This window comes from Rosa chinensis, chromosome 1 (genome assembly GCF_002994745.2).
Source record: "Rosa chinensis cultivar Old Blush chromosome 1, RchiOBHm-V2, whole genome shotgun sequence".
In the NCBI taxonomy this organism is placed as follows: Eukaryota; Viridiplantae; Streptophyta; class Magnoliopsida; order Rosales; family Rosaceae; genus Rosa; species Rosa chinensis.
The window spans coordinates 38,047,298-38,065,089 of record NC_037088.1 but is presented as its reverse complement, the minus strand read 5'-3'; the positions used below and the strand labels follow the sequence as shown (position 1 = coordinate 38,065,089).

General features: G+C 39.0%; 1 protein-coding gene and 1 long non-coding RNA gene across 2 annotated transcripts; one reads left to right on the top strand and one right to left on the bottom strand.

The window, feature by feature from the left end:
* Positions 1-6,813: 6,813 nt before the first annotated feature.
* Positions 6,814-8,669, bottom strand: LOC112197352 (probable mannitol dehydrogenase). The gene is made up of 5 exons (XM_024337978.2): positions 8,460-8,669; positions 8,242-8,355; positions 7,604-8,117; positions 7,356-7,509; positions 6,814-7,269 (listed from the first exon to the last, which is right to left on the bottom strand). The coding sequence occupies exons 1-5, from the start codon at positions 8,549-8,551 to the stop codon at positions 7,064-7,066; spliced, it is 1,080 nt and encodes a 359-aa protein (XP_024193746.1). The 5' UTR covers positions 8,552-8,669; the 3' UTR covers positions 6,814-7,063.
* A 138-nt stretch (positions 8,670-8,807) lies between these two features.
* On the top strand, positions 8,808-10,432 carry LOC112197503. Its single transcript, XR_005804577.1, has 3 exons — positions 8,808-9,015; positions 9,172-9,616; positions 9,763-10,432. It is a non-coding gene; the product is annotated as an uncharacterized LOC112197503 (long non-coding RNA).
* Positions 10,433-17,792: the final 7,360 nt, after the last annotated feature.

Below are 17,792 nucleotides of genomic sequence, written 5' to 3'. Positions count from 1 at the left end.
GACTCAGGTGAGATAGGATTGCAAATATCGGCGTGAATCAGCTCCAATTTCTGACTTGCTCTCCAAGTGCTTTTCTTTGGCATGACATCTCTATGTTGCTTCCCATTGATACAATCCGTGCAGGTCATGCTTGAGGCAGGAAATTGGGGAAGTCCACGTACCATCTTCTTCCACTGCAGGGTTCTTAGTCCTTTATAGCTCAAATGGCCATATCGTCTATGCCAAAGGTAGGAGAGGTCTTGAGAGCTTGTGTGAAAACATCTTTCTGGTTGAGCTTGTGTAGGGACTTGAACTTGAGTCTGTGCTAGCAGGATGAACATTCTGTTTGCGCTCATTAGGGTTTGAATGATTAAACCCTTATCTGGATGGTAGATCTTACAGACTCCTACCTGAATTAAGATTGCCAAACCTTTCTCTTGAAGTTGTCCTATGCTCAAGAGATTATTTTTGAGCTCTGGAACATAGTACACTTCATTGACAACATGATTAACTCCATTCAATAATAGCTTCACATTCCCTTTTCCAGCCACACTCATTCTACTATTGTTTCCCAACTTAACTGAATGTTGAAAACTTTCATCTAAATTGGTAAACATACCTCAATATCCACACATATGATTGGAGCACCCTGAGTCAAGAAACCACGCATCATTCCGTTTCTCATCATGTAATTCAACATACGACATCAGTAGCATCTCATCCTCTTTATTCAGCTCTGCGTAATTGGCTTCCTTGTTCAAACTTGGACATTCATATTGGAAATGTCCAAGTTTGTGGCACTTGAAGCATTCCACCGTGGCCCTATTAAACACTTGTCCTCTTCCACGACCTCTTCCTCTGTAATTGCTTCTTCCTCGGCCTCTTCCTCCAACTCTTTCATCATAGACCCTCAGTGCTTGGTCATCTCCTTCATTCTTTCAGAACTTTTGTTCATGAACAAGTAGTGAACTCTACAATCCATCCACTGAAAGACGATTGATGTCTTTCGACTCCTCGATCGAACAAACTATGTAGTAGTTGAACTTCTCAGTAAGTGTGCGCAAGATCTTCTCAACGATCTTCACATAAGGCATGTTCTCTCCAAGATTCCTCATATCGTTTGTCACCAGCATCACCCTTGCAAAGTAATCTGTGATAGATTCTCCAAGTTTCATCTCCAACACTTCAAAATTCCTACGAAGGATTTGAAGTTGAGCACGCTGCACCCTAGCGTTTCCTTGGTCCTTGACCTTCATGGAATCCCACAGCTGCTTTGTCGTCTCCTTCTGAGCAATTGTCTTCAGAATGGACTTGTCAATGGATTGGAAAAGATAATTCTTGGCCTTCAGATCCTTTAGCTTTGTCTCCTCCAAGGTTTTTCTCTGTGCACTAGTTAAAACTTCTCCAGTAGCAGGTTATGCATACCCCGTCTCAATAACACTCCAAAAATCCTTTGAACGTAGGAGATTCTCCATTAGCATGTTCCAATGCTCATAATCCCCATCAAACTTTGGGATGCAAGGTTGCGCAAAGTTACTTGACTCTGCTGCCATTTTTCACTTCCTGACTCTGTGTTTTGGAAATCACTCGAAAAGACTGCAGCTTTTCTTTCAGGCCCAGTGGGGGCTTTGATACAAGTTTGTTGGGAATGAGAACAAGAGAACAAAGAACTCAAACACAATAACTGGATTGAATGACTTGATCCTTATTGAATAACAGTGGCTATTTTATAGCCTTACATGAATAAACTGAATAGCTAGAAAGCAACCCATGCTTACAGAAACGTGGTAGATGCAACAAGGAAAAAATCAAAACAGAAATCCCTGAAGAAAGTGTCAAAGCTGTGAACAACCTCCTGAAGACTAGGAACTTATTTAAAACTGAAACTAAAACCCAATCAGCAATAATCCTAAAACTACCAGGAAACCAAATAACCCTTCAAGCAATATGAACTCATTGAATACTGATCGTATTATTCTTTTGTTCCACTTTTGGTAGAAGCATTCTGGGGAAAAGTATAATAGAGACCTAATGTGGCCATCTATTCCATTCTCACTACTGAACTCATATTTAACATTTTCGTCCAAGTAGAGGGTGTTGATACCCAAATTTCCACAAGTTCGAATTTAACTAGTGACAGGTAAAGGGAACGAGTCATCGACCTCGTAACCTAATTGGGCCTTCAAGCAAGCCCATTTCGCGTCAAAAGGAAGTTCTCTATTTAACAAGCGATACGAGATGCCTAAATACTCAAACGATTGACATGCATTTCCAAAGGAGCCAACACGCTTATTTACCATGCGATACACGTAGACCCAAGCTACGTTTGGGGCTTATACGGCGGGATGTGGTGTGGAAGGTAACGGATCATGCGAGGCCTATTGTTATGATAAGGCCCGTCGATAATTTTGGACTTGGGAACCAAAATTCATGCTTTGAGGGCCAATATCTTAACATGGGCTAATAGAGAGATGAAAGCAGGCCCAACAAGACTTAGAGCCCACTAGAGTCACTCCCCTACCCAAAGTCCATTACATCAGAGTCTGTAGCCCAAAAAACTCGTTGGAGTCGTCTTCCCCAAACTAGGAACGCTGTTCCACCAAGCTGTTGCTGGGATTGTTACTCCACCCTTTTCTGGTAAGAACCCCAAATCTATGCAAAAGCTTCCCAACTCACATCCTCCGAAATCCTGCCTCAATTTCCAATAACTCTTAGATTTTTGTGATCACAATTTACAATAGCACAAATTAGGGGATTAGGATTTCTCAAAGATCACAGCAGCACAAAATCTGGGATCCCCATCACCGTCCTATATCTGTGACACTGGTCTTCACCCTCCTAGCCAAAAGTAAGCTTTCACTCTTTTGGTTTCATGGGGAAAACAAAAGCTGAAAGAATTAGAATGATCTCACCAAAACTGAGAATACCCTTTCGAAGCCTCCGGTTCTTGGCACAAATCCTCCCCGTCTATCTCCGCTATAAAAGGCGAGTTCATTGTCGTAGGAAACCAAGCCACAACAACCCAGAAACATCAAGCAAGAGATCAAGCTTTATCTCTGAATCTGTTAACGTTTGGATCCGTTGGGGATCTCTAGTTAGCTTAAGAGAGAGAGAGAGAGAGTGACACGAGATGTATAGTGGTTCGTCTCCCGCCTTAGCGGGAAACTACGTCCACTTGAATGTGTACTAGTGTGTCGAGCCTTACGGCCTAACAAGATTACAAGAGATGTAATGGGATCGAGATGGAATGAATGGTGTTTAAGTGGGAGGAGAGTTCCTTTTATGGGTGAGGAAGAGGTTGATTTTCTCTTTGTTTTCGATGTGGGACTGATATGCTTCAGTTCCCCTTTTCAGAAGCCTCTGATGCCATCTTGGCGCGGCGCCTAGCGGCGCGTCGGCGGCGATCTAGAGGTGGTCTGACGTTGAGGCTGTAGCCCGTCTGGCAGTGTGTTTGCATGTCATTCCTTTGGTTGGAATTAGTATCTTTGGCGGTACAATGAGCGTGGCCCATTATAGCTAATTATGCTTGCAAATGTACATGTATGTACAGAATCCCTAGCCATCAATTCTTCCCAACCAACCTTAATCCAAAACCCATAAATCATGTTACTGCTGGAATTCTCCCTCTCTGCTAAACTCTCATGCATCTAGCTCCCACACCATATCCGCCTATAAGCTCTGCTCTCGTGAAATCTAATCCAATTGCTGCTGTTATCATCAAGCCAAAATAACTGCTGTTATCATCTAGTGGGTTACAACGAAGTCGTTCTCAGGTTCAACCTTTGAACGATTTTGGGCCTAGTCTCGCTTAACCAGGAGGGTCTTGCTGCAAAGGTCCAAATCACAAATTCACCCTCACAGAGGGCAAGTCTTCGAACCTTACCAATCAGTGCTGCATTAGATACTGGACCCACAGAAAAGTTAACAATACTGAGAAAGTTCTCCTCTTTTGCCTTTTGCAAGCACAAGTGCCGCATAAGATCATGGAGACGGCAAGTTTTCACCTTCCCACTTAAACCAGATTTTACAACTTGAACCATAGATCTTTCCGCCAGTTCAGTTAGGCAACCATATGATACATCTTCCATTATTTCCACTTAACCCTATATTTCTGTTGTTGAAGTTATAAACCCTTCTGCAATCCATAATTGAGTCAATCTTTTTACCTGTATATCACAATCCTCATGAATTGGGTAGAGTTGGCATTTATGCCCATTGGGTAATACCCACCTAATAATAGTTCGTGGGTAATACCCATCAAATAATTCGTTGGTATGGGTATTTACCCAATCTATTTCTAAACGGGTAAACCCATACCCATCAATTTACCCGTTTTCAATATGGGCAGGTTTTATTTATTATTTTTTTTTTTTTAAATACTTACTATTTAAGCTCCCCCATTCCCCATATGGGGATATTTTCAAATGGGGGATTTGCGCCCTGCCCCTGCGGGGAACGAGTTCTCCACCCCCCGCCCCTGCATTAATCATTTTCTCTATATGAGTTTTTTTATTTTTCGATTTTTAAATTTTCTATTTTCTATCTTTTCAGTTTTTTTTTTCCTTTCCTTTTTGACAAAAAAAAAAAAATTATTCTTTTTATTTTCATCATTGTTTTAGTCGATTGAGTATTTCAAATACTTGAGACAGTGTTTAAGAAAGAAATTGTTGGTTTAGTCACGAGGAAGTAATATGTTTAAAACAAATATTTATTTCCGAAAAATAATTTTCACAACTTGGCGATTAAATGTAAAATAATAAAATTCGGTTCGTAAATGAACCATCCTCACGGATCGCCTTTTGAATCGTCTTTTCACAATTATACAATGATCCAATGGTTGGATCCTCACGGATCGCCTTTAAGATCATCCTCTCAAAATTATACGAAGATCCAACTGTTGGAGCGTCCTGGATCACCTTTAGAATCATCCTCACTAAATTATACGATGATCCAACGGTCGGATCTGCACGGATCGCCTTTTGAATCTTCTTTTCACAATTATACGATGATCCAACAGTCGGATCCTCAAGGATCGCCCTTAAGATCATCTTCTCAAAATTATACGAAGATCCAATGGTTGGATCCTCATGGATCGCCTTTTGAATCATCTTTGCACAATCATACGATGATCCAACGGTCGGATCCTCACAGATAGCCTTTTAAATCATCTTTTCACAATTATACGATGATCCAATGGTCGGATCCTCACGGATCGCCATTAGGATCATCCTCTCAAAATTATACGAAGATCCAACAGTCGGATCCTCATGGAAAAAGTTGTGTAGATTTGGCAAGCGCTATATATAGGCTTCAGTCTAGTTTTGCACATCTTATGCTATGCAAAAAGTTGCTTAACTTATAAATTAAGAAACAAAATGTGTTCTGTGAAATTAAAAAACAATCGCTTCTTTTAAAAGTTGCATCATTAAGTTTTTTTTTTTTTTTTTTGAATAGAAGTTGATTGTTATTCAAATAATCAACAGCCAATTGGCCATAGCTTACAAAGCTTACATAAGAAAAACCGGCAAGAAAATCCGTTAAAACCTAACCAAGCTGCAACAAACTAATTAACATCATTGGGAAGCACACAATTAAGCAAGCCTATCCAAGAGTGACAAAGCTTCGCCTCCTATGGAAAGAAATCATTCAACTAGCCCACCTTTGCCAATCACGCAATTGTGGTACAAGAAAGAAACTAAAAACGTCATAGAAGACTCATAGAAATAAGACACCCTTAAAGAGGCTTAAACCCAAGCTAGAACGATCAAACAATAAGCAGCTCCTTCCCATTCGAGTTGGAGCATAAATCCACACCGACATCATTACCTTCCACTTTCTTTGGAGATTGTAACTGCTTAGCCCGACGTCCAGGTGGACGACCCTTCTTCTTTGGAGCTACTCCCATCGAAATTGGAACCTCCACTAGTTCACCCAGTTGGAATTCCGGAGGGATAATTGCCAGACTAGGTTTAAAAACCTTTTTTCTCACACCCAAGCCCAAGTTTGGACTTCTTCCAGCATCAACAGAAGGCCTGGCAGACTTCGTAAATAGCAGCTTATAAAACTTCGTAAATAGCAGCTTTCATAAGCTAAAAACTATGGCTGCTTTTAAATTAATCCCAATATTGCCACACCGGGTCTTGTCTTTGGACCTTGGAGTTGGATGCAAGTAGATCGGCATCTAGGAGGGAAATCAAGATCCAAACCTTCATGGTCGAGACATAAGGTAATTAAAAGATAACAAAAAAAACCTATTTCAGATTCAAAACCTTAAAAGTTCAATCGGTCATTGATCAATAGAACAAAAAGTACAAGAAAAACAAGGAAAAACTTAGAAAGTTATACTACAATATGACATTATTTATTTGAAATAATACTTTTGTTTATTTGAGTGTATACTCTGTTTTTCTTAATATGTTTTTTTTATGACATTAATAATTTCTCCTGCACATGTTCCTGTCATTCTTGAGGCAACAACGTTCTCAATAAAGCTACAAAAGCGGAGATTTTGGTTGTAGAATGTCTAAAGCATACCCCGATCGATTGTTATAGTGGGAGTTCATATGGCACTTCTGGTAGTTGTTCTGGTCCTCTAAAACTGAATCTCTTGAATTTTAGTTTCTGACATTGTGATAGAGGAGAAATTCAACCTTTAGAGTTAAATCTTAAAGTCAGCCATCATTGCTGATAACTCCATGTATTTTGTACCAGATATTAGTTTTCAGTTCTTAATTTTGGTTTTTGATGAATTTACATTAGGAGTAGGGATTAGAGATAGAGCAAAAATTTGAAGTGATTATGTAGCACTTAACATTACAAAAGAAGGCAGTAACATTATTCAAATATTCATTTATATCAAATCATTAGAGAAGGCAGTAAATTATTCATGTAATCAGTTATTTCGAATCATTACATTACATTCTGCTTATAATGTGATGAGGATAAGAGAGTTTAAAAGAAGAAAAAGAATTAATGTAGCGAACAACAAAAAATGCTCTGTAGAAAGAACAACAATGTTTATGGCACCAGATCAGTCTGGGCTTCTGTTCTTATATCTTCATTGATACAGTCTGGTTTGGAGAATTTAAGATCTAGCCTTCAGTGTGTTTCCAATGTCAATGACAAAACGGTATCTGACGTCTGCTTTGGCAAGGCGCTCCATGGCAGTGTTCAAGTAGTCAATTGGGATGACCTCGATGTCTGCTGTTATGTTGTGCTTGGCTGCAAAATTGATCATCTCTTGTGTCTCCTTCATACCTCCAATGCCGCTACCAGCTACCATCTTCCTTCCTGTTAAATCGAACATTAGCTCTGTTAATAACCCTACAATGCAAAAGATAACAGGAAAAGCCAACCACTCGTAGTTACATGCTTACCCATGAGTAAAGGAAAAACTGGAAGCTCAAGAGGCTTTTCTGGTGCACCAACCATGACAAGCTTTCCATGAGACTTCAACAGACCAATCAAAGGCAAGAGAGGATGTTGTGCAGAAACTGTGTCAATGATCCCATCCATGGTACCAATGGCAGCCTACAAATTAATCAATGAAACAAACATTAATTAACTTGTTCATTGAATAATCCACTTAAAAGTCGTAAAAGATGTAACTTGTTCAAATAATTACCTGCATTTGATCTTGGTCACGACTAACCAAAAACGAATCAGCTCCTAGGTGTTTAACTGCTTCCTCCTTCTTATTAGGGGACGTACTGATCACTGTAACCTTCACTCCCATTGCCTTGGCAAACTTCACTGCGACGTGGCCTAAACCACCTAGGCCAACCACACCCACATGCATACCGGGCTTGTCAAGTCCAAAATATCTCAACGGGCTGTAGGTTGTGATTCCGGCACATAGGAGAGGAGCAGCACAATCAAGGGGTAGGTTGTCCGGGATACGGAGTACGAAGTGTTCATCTGCAACCATAATGTCAGAGTAACCGCCATAGGTGGTGGTTCCGTCATAGTACTTGGCACTGTACGTGAGTATTTGTTTGGGGCAGTAGTTCTCAAGATGGTCGGTACAACTATCACAAGATCGGCAAGCTCCAACTATGCATCCAACACCGACTTTGTCTCCAACTTTGAATTTTTGTACATTGCTCCCTACTTCCGTTACTTCACCGACAATCTCATGCCTGCATTGCCAAATTGTGTTCATATTAGATTACTGAAGAGGGTTCGAGCATTAATATAAATAAAATGGTAAACACCTTTACTAGTTATACTAGAAAAGAGTGTGCAGGAATAGTTCGAACGTACCCGGGAACCAGAGGATAGGTAGAGAAGCCCCATTCATTCTTGACCATGTGAAGGTCCGAATGGCAAATCCCACAATACAACACTTTGAATGTCACGTCTTTCTCTCCGGATTCCCTGCAATCAAATCGGTTGAACTTCAGAACTAGCTATAAAACAAACATGTACTATATATGGTTTAATCTGAAGAGGAAGAAGTGTTGTACTAGTTGACAATGTACCTTCTGGAGAAACTGAAGGGAGAGAGAACACCAGATGAATCTCTTGCAGCCCATCCAAATGCCTTCCTGGGGTGTTCTTGCTCGTTAGACATCAGTATTTTCTTTGTTGCAGATTCCTAACTGATGGTTTTGGTGTTGAGGCTTAATGTAGTTCGACTAGTAAAAGGTGAGAAACAAACAGATATGGAAGTATATGAGCTACCTTCAATGGAGTTAAATGCTATATATAGAGGGAGGAGATTTTAGGTTTGGGCTGGGGTGACGTACTGGGTGAGGAAAATAGAATGTCGAAGAGATGATGACGTATTGGATGAGCAAATTAATAAAAAAATTCAAGAGATTAAACTGACGTCAGCGGTCAACAGAACGGAATTGAATGTGACTATGCAGCTCAAAGCGCGCGACAAAGAGAGCGAGGGCATGCTTCTTTGCTTCGCGCGATGAGAGAGAAAGGGAACGATCGAGTTTTCAAATAGGGAACTGAGCTTCCAAAATCGACGACTCTCGAACCAATCAATAGTTCGGGTCCTGCGCCGACAATACTTCCAATACTGAGGTAAGATTTCTTGGTAATTGATGGTTGGGTTCTTCAAAATTGAATCTTTAATTTCCCAATTGGTCCATAAATATTTGATGGTTTCTGAAGTAGTTTGGTGGTGGTCCTTTGAAATTCAATACTGAATTGATGTGTGTATACGTTGAGGAATTTCAGAGGTTGCTTAAGAGAATCAAAGACGTTAGGGACTTCTATCGTCAGAGGTCAAGTACCAAGAGACTTCTTTTCATTAGCTCTGAAGGATTTTGGACTAGTAGCAATGAGATTTAAGTTTTCCTTTCTCATTGTTATTCTGTGTATTTGTTTTTAGTTTGCTCAGATGTGGCGGGAATTTCATCTGATTATGGACATACTTCTACAACTCCTTATCAATGTTGGAAGTAACGGTATTGTTGCATGAAGAGAGAATGAGTATATGCGTGCAGCTTTCTCTCTAACGAAGATCATATGGATTTAATGATGATTATATAGAATTTCACTCTCTATGCTTTCTGTTTTGTCATGAACAGAGAATGGGTACTTACCTTCTTCAAAATTGAGTACTTGATCATAAAGCGTGAGGCTTTGGTTATGATGTTTTTGATGTTGGGTTGTCATTGAGGTAATTGCTACTGTTTTACATAATGTGATCTTATTGAGAATGTATACTTTAACATGCACTGAAATAGTGGTGAGTGTGTGTATGTGGAGGCTGATTGTTTTAGATAGATCATTTGGTGTCTATGGTTAACATGAGCTGTATTACAGCGGTGGGCAGGCAAAGAAGCTCAAAGTTGTGGTACTCGAGCAGCTCAACCGACAGTGACACTAATGACACAAAGAAAGTTGGTGCTGAAGAAGATTTTGACGATTTTCTTAGGTGGCTTGAAAGATACGAAATGGAAGCCCGAGTAGTGGATCCAAATTAAGAGGGGTTGGGGATTTCATGGTGTGCACAAGGTATTTTTACTCAGTTGAATGATATAGTTTCCTTGTGTATGTGGACGCATATGTCTGCAAATACATCTGCATTGTGTCATAACGTGTAAAGATTACTAGGGTAATTTGACCAGAGCTTCCAAACCATGTTTACTCCAACAAAATGAAAAAAAGAAACATCTAATTATAGTTTATTTTAATATGGTTCTGCTTAAGCAAACTCAAATTGATCTAAAACTCTTACTGTGATGTGATGGATTTTAGGTGTTGATACATACTGGTAGTTCAATCCTTTCTCTAAACCTTCCTATGGGGACTGCTTCATTCAGTGTCTCATCACTTAAGTTCATAGACTTCTTTATGTTATGAATTGCATGAACTCTGATTCATTGAATTGGAGAGCACGATTAATTTGATTGATAATCTGTTTTGAAAATTGTCAGAGTGAGATAAATTGCATCTTTTGGTTCTGTTTTTATTTTCATTTTTTTTATTCAAATTTATTTACAGCATTTTATTTCCACCAGCATGAGAACTGTTGCTCTGTCAGCTCTGAGGTGACGAATTCTGGTAGTTCAATCTTTCTGCAAACCTTCATATGAAGTCTGCTTCATTCCATGTTTCATTATTTATATCAGAGTCAGATATATGGCCTCCTTTGGTTACAATTTACACCTTTAAAATACCAAACTTCATTTTCTGTTTAAATTTCAAAGTGAAGATACAGACCCTAATCATTTATTACTGCTTTACCAGAAGATATGGCTTTTATTGTCAAGAATTTTGTGTGAAGTTGCAAACTTTGATTTCATGTTCTTTCTAGGTTCTTTGAATTTCTGATACTTTCTGTATTTGGATAAGTTTGCTGTAATGGGTTTTTGATTATGGTGCTTCTTCTTTCTAAAACAAAATTCTCTGTCTTATGTGGTATTGTCGATTGCATTTAAAAAGTGATGTGTTTGATTGTAGAGATACTTAGGATGACGGTACAAACTTTGAGCTGACAAAGTTTGATAATGACAATATAATCTTTGAGCTGTTATGGGAGTGTAGGCTACGTGTTTGTGATATATGTACAGAGTTTGCTATTCTGTATCCTTTTGATCATCAAGGAATTGTGATATCTATATTTGTCCGCACTCTCTGCAGTACATCAATCCTATTCTCAAGAATTCACAACATCGTTTGAATGGGAACTTTTATATGCAATCGAGAGGGTTTTGACTCTTCCATGTTTATATGTGTGACTATGAATGTTCTATTGCTTTTTCCACCTGTGGTATGTATACAGTGCAGTCATTCCCTCTCCCATGTTGGTTCATATTTCAAAAAACCTTCTACTTACATACGTTATTGCTAATATAAGTTACATATTCTTGCTGAGCTGCTGTGTTTTGGGGATTGAGAGTTCTATAAAGATTGCTAGCATGCAAAATCAGTTGAGGAGGTAGGTTCTATGTCCTGTGAAATGCATTAGTAGTTCGTTCTCTTACAGATCTTTGCTGACATGAAATTTCCGACCATTGACTTTTGTTGTACGGCTCTTCTGGCTTTTTGGCTGCATCAGTATTGCTTAGGCCTCATTGATTAGATTACTCAATATCTCAGTTTTTCTTATTCAAATCTTCAAATTTAGATACCACTATATTTTTTCAACACTTTCTTGGTCCAAATTTTCTGTTTCTAATAATATCAAGAAGAAAACAAAGACCTTAGATACAGATAAAATATCAAGAAGAAAACAAAAATCTTAGATACAGATAAATCAATACAAACTGTATATAAACAGTGGTCAATTTCTAATGCCTTCTCCAATAACATTGATTAAGGAGTAGAGCATCTAAAGTATAAAAACATATTTTTTTTAAGCATTACCTCCTCTTATTCTAAATTAAAGTTCTCATTAGAGAAATGACCAAAATATTACTTCTGCTGTTGTGTCTGTTTGATATTAAATAGGGTTGGAAGGAAAGTGCTTCTTATATGTTACTATTTGATCATATTCAAGATTACATTTCAACGGCAACTTCAGTCACTCTTTTCTTCTCTTACCATCCAATCTTTCAGTGGCAGCCCCCAGATCAATAGCAGATGATGATGATACATCTGAAGAACTTATATATAGTTATACCAGTAAAAATTTTACTTTTGAAATATGTAAATATGCAAGTCTGGTTAAAACACCAGATTTTGTACTATGGAAGGGATAACATTTTGAATTAACATTTCTTAGCTTATGATTGTGAATCTATTACGTACAATTTAGAGAGAAGAAAAAAAAAAAAACAAACTAACCCAAAGAACATAGAAGGGCTACCTTATATGCGGCCCAAATATTGATAACCAGCAGCTTGTGGATTTAACTAATGATCAGCTTAGTTTGGGATTGTTGTGCTGTGAGGGAAATCACTTTTGAATCTGCTGTGAGGGGAAACACTTCTGAATCTGCTGTGAGGGGAAGCACGTCTGAATCTGCTATGAGGGGAAGCAGCTGAGTGTTTGGTAAACTATTTTTAGAAGTGTTGTGAGAATGAAAAACAAATTCTGAGTATTTGATAAGTTATAAATAAAATATTTTTGATTGGCATAATTACGAAAAGGATCACATGAACAGCAAAACAACTGAACTAATAGGAAGGAGGATAGTGGATTGTGAATCCAATCCAGAGAACAGATCCCCTTGCGAGTTAAACAAGCAAAATGATATGTGCTTAATTAACATCTCTATTGATCCAATGCTAGAAAAGCAACTGTAACTTCTCTAATGCTCTCTAACAAAGTTGCAATTGTCCAATTTGAAGATTATCCGATTCGAAAATCAAAGAAGAGGAGAATGGATGAGCCAAAAGCAAACCTTCTTTAATAGCCAAAATCTCAGCCATTAAAGTCACAAATTAGCTTCTTAGCTATAAATCAGTTCAAGCCAAACCAACCCATTTCCTCTCTTCAATCCATCAATGGCGTCAAGGATGACCAGCTTCTAGTCCAAACCCAACTACATGTTCCCGACCCACAACCCGATTCGCAACTCCGACGGAGTCTTTGAGTTCGACGAGGCCGAGTTGTGGGTCAATCCATCCAACGGTTCAAACCAGCAGGCTGAGTCAAAGAAGATGATGTCCACTATGGAAATCAATTTCTTTACCATCGATTCTTTAGAACCCAGCAACTAATTAACCACGGACATCCAACATGAAATAATGAATGTCCATCAAATACAAATAAAATATTAACCATGAGACAAACAAATAATCAGAACCCAACCCAAACATGTAAAAATTACCTCTTAGAGAGGAGAGATTCTTCTATGAATTTTTTGAAGACAATGAAACTGAAGGAAAATATATGAACACTAAAATTGGAGAAAGAGAAGGGGATAAACGATATCTCGAACAGATAAATAAAGTACCATAGATCTAAGACTCAAACATTGTTTAAGAGAAGAGATTTGGATCAGATCTAGTGAAAGAAGAGGGAAGAGATATGGGTCAGACGCAGTGAGAGAAGAGGGAGGACGCTAGAACTGAAGCAAAGAAAATTAGGACATTTGATGTAAATTCGTGAGAGCATCAAGGGTAGTTTTGGTAGTCTATAAAGTTTCATTAAATCCTCTGCATCCTCCATTTGGTTTCCGCAAAAGTTGAAACAAGAAGCACCTCAGAGCTGCTTTTGATTTCCTACTATTGGCTGCAGCGCTTCTTCCAGAAGCACAAATTTTAGAGTTTACCAAACACCCTCAATCCCATTAGAAGCGCTTTTGGGATCAAAAGAAGGTTTCAAAATCAATCCCAAACTGGGTCGAGGTTTGGAGGGGATGCAACTTGTATTTCCTCTGTCTTTTCATCAAGAGAAGGAGGAGGAGGAGCTAGTCATAATCAAGACATATCAGCAGGAATATATGAATCAAAATTAAGAGAAGTGATCAATAAATAAAATCTTGATTTGATTACACAGTTGAGTCAATTAGTGACATACCGTCCACAGTTGATTCCTCAGAGTCATAAGCAACTACTTGAGACGTAGCTGCTGCTTCCTCCATTAATTTGTCGCTCATCGTCTTTCTCATCGGGTCGAATATTTGTGATTATAAGAGAAGGCACATGTTTGATTTTGTAGCAATCCTCTCCTCCTTCCCCAAACCTACTGCAGAATCTACCAGGCATCAGGTCAATTGTTAATTCCTTGAGGGTAGTAATATCCTGAAGCCCATCTGGAACTGCCCGCAATTCTTTGCAATATTCAATGTGCAATCTCTGAAGACTAGGCATGGCTTCTTTCTCCACCCTCCACTCCTTCAAATCTTGAAGTGGTACTTTGAACCTGTTTCACTAATGGAGGTCTTTGCAAAAGGAGTTAGATTTTGTTGAGCAACTAAGATTGCTCTAATCACATTCTCCTTATTCATGCATGTGATGTAACTCTCCATTGTCTTGACCCCAACTTTTAGTTCATCAGGGAAAAACACATAAATCTAGTACCCAACAACCATCAATTAGAACCCGAACAATACTACTTCAAGAACACTAAATCCCATCAAATACTTGATCAGACTCGTCACCTCTCTTCCTTCTATTAATAGTAAGGTCCTCCCTTTTCATGTTCTCTCCATGTTTGTTTTTAAACTGCGACATTGTCATGTTGAGATCGTGATCCACAATTAGATAGTCCCGATCTTTTAGCATTTGCATCACTATCTTTCGAACTCTATAGAGCCTCTAATTTCTTCTTGAGATTACAAAGGAACCTTAGTGAGATTTCTTTGGAATTACAAAGGAACAAAAATTGTCGCAAGCATGTTGACACCAAAAGTTGCTTCTCCATACCAATGAAAACCATTTTACATGATCAACTACAATATGCATAGAATAAACATGTTTTCCTTCTTTTCTAGAGTGAGAAAAAGTCCGAAAACTTTCAATCCAGTATGAAAAGTCAACTAACCTGTGATGCCCCGGAAATTCACAATTATTTTCCGAGGATTTTCCGGAATTAGTTTTATAACTATTGGACGGTTTCGTGGCTCGTGGATGGAGCGGAAGTGTTTCGGGCGAATAATTAATTGAAGAATATGGTTTTAGGGGGGTTGCCAAAGGTTGAATTTTTATTCGTTGGGATTCTCCGAAAACTTCCTTCACGAAAGTTGTAGAGCGCGTCGATACGAGTTCGTGGACATGTGGAACGCGAGAATCGGAGTTCGTATGAGGAAGTTTTGGCTATGGAAAGAAGTTTCCATTTTAGTATATATAGGAAAAAAAATCAGAAAATATATTCATTTTCCACTTTCCTTTTCCGGAAACCATACACTCTCTCTCGTCCGCGCCCTCAGAGTCGAAGATTTTCGACTGACCCGACCCGAACCCGGCCGACCCGACCCGGCTTTTCCGGCCAACTGCGGCGGTCTCTGGCCGTGAAACTTGGTCAGCAGGGTCGTCTCCTCCGTCTGGTCGTCCCTCTGGTGTTCTCTTACGGCGATTCTCCGTCTCGGTGGCAGTTCAAGGCGGTGCAGACTGGAGAAATCGGACCCGACCGGAAAACACAGTTCCGACGTCGGCACGGCTTCGATTTTCTTGGGTTGAGTTCAGAACAAGCTCGCTGATCGATCCTTGGTGGTTGTTTGGATCGATTCACGTGAAACTTCGATCAACTCAGTTGGGATTACTGTTCACGGCTTGTGAGGTAGTTTTCGATCCCTTAGGCTTGTTTTCTGACTTCGATCCAGTTATGAGAATTCACAAGCATGCTTAGATGAAGCTTTTTGATGTTAGGAGTTTTGTGAAATAGTGAGTTTTGGCCGGCGGCGGTGCGCCTCCGTCTGTGGCGGCGTTCCGGCGGTGTTCCGGCCACTTAAGGAACTGTTTTTGGTATTATATATGTTCTACTCGTTGATACGAGCGTTTCGATATATAATATACAAATTTTGGAGTTCGTATGGAATTGTTATGATTTTTGCAGTTTCATACCGATCGATTTATTCTATCCGTGAGGATTTGAGCGTCCGATCGACTTGTGGTTTGGTCACATCGATCGTGGACGTATTCCAGAGACTTTGGGAGGTCTCGGATGTGGTTTTGCCTCGATTGGCGCCACTTTGGGGATTTTAGTTCAAAACAAGGGTTTCGGACTTAAATCGTTTGTGAATTGTTACTGATTTGAGATCATTGGTGAATAGGTGCTTCTAAAAGGTGAATTGGACGAGTTGTTGGTGATAGTGTTAGTTCGGTTCTGTATTGAAGACGCAGCGGGATTCAGAGGTGAGTAATCTCACGAAGTTCATTTCACGAACGGGAATACCCTTATTGTTTTGAGAGTTATTTAGTTAACTGCAAACTATAGATGGTATTAGTGGCACTTTAGAGTAGATGATTACGTGTGTGTGTATATATATTATGGGATGTATATATATACATACGTATTCATGTATTAGTAGATATATGTTTACGTGGAATATATATGTTTTGGGTGGTTTGTGGATTTATGAAAACAATATGCATGAAATGATGCTTTTTATTGTTTTGGGGTGTGGCTTTTGGAAAACAAATGATTTGTGGAAATGATTGATTTCGATTTGTTTTGAAAAGCGTTGAGATTTGAGAAAAGTGTTGAGATTTGGGTATGAAAACAATAGGCATGAATTGATGCTTTTTATTGTTTTGTGTTATGGCTTTTTCGGAAAACAATAATTATGGAAATGTTGATTTCGATTGTTTTCAAAAGCGTTGTGATTTGTGTAACATTTTGGGTCCAATGCGACTCCTTTAATGTTTTGCTCCAAGGGACATTGCGGCCCGAGGATCGAAGGTCTGAGACCTTGGGCAGAATACCAGGTGACCACGTCTTTGGCCGGACGAGTGGTTACGTTTTTCAGTTAGAGCTCTAATCTGTCTGCCATATAGGTAATTCATGGGGTAATGGGAATTGGTTATTTACAACTCATGACATTACGTATTTTTAGGGAACAAGGTGTGAGTTGCTTCCTTATTAATGGTTTTTAAGGGGACAAGGTGCAAGTTGATTTCCTTATTAACGATTTGATAGAAATCAAGGTGTGAGTTGCTTTCTATGGTACGCTTATGGTACAACTGATAGAATTCAAGGTGTGAGTTGTTTTCTATGTTTTATTGATAGAAATCAAGGTGTGAGTTGCTTTCTATGTTTTATTGATAGAAATCAAGTGTGGGTTGTTTTCTATGTTTCGTTTTAAAAGGAAACAAGGTGTGAGTTGCTTTCTTTTATTTCGATTTGAAAGGAAATTAAAGTGTGAGTTATTCTCCTTTATTTCGTGTTTTAAGGAATCAAAGCGTGAGTTGTTTTCCTTATTTTTGGCGTGAGTTGTGTGTGGTTTGAGTTACTCATACGGGCTTGCAAAAGCTTACCGGGTTTGTTGTGTGGCAACCCGGTACACTATTCAAACGGTGTAGGGGTTAATCCTGCAGGTTAGGATAATCGGGGCTGAAGCGGAGGTAGCGCCTTTGCGGCTTTACGGTAGGATGCCATTTTGTAACTTTACCGTTGATTAAGGACTTCCGTTGTATAGTTACTCTGAGCTGCATTTACGTTTTATTTTGTTGTTGACAATCTATTTCGTAAGCATTGTAATATATAACTCTAGGGAGCGAGTTTATATTAACTTTGAGGGTTCAGGGCATCAATATCTGTGTAAGTTAAAGGGAAAAAGATTCCAGGTATTTTGTATTGATGACTGGACGTTCACGCATATATAATTATGGGGTTATATATATCGATTTTCATGTGTGTAAAATCAGGGGCGTGACATAACCACAAATTATAATGTAAACATAACACCCTCTAAACCAAAACCTAAAAGAGAAGAACCTGGCTGAGTGGGAAGTGGTGAGGGA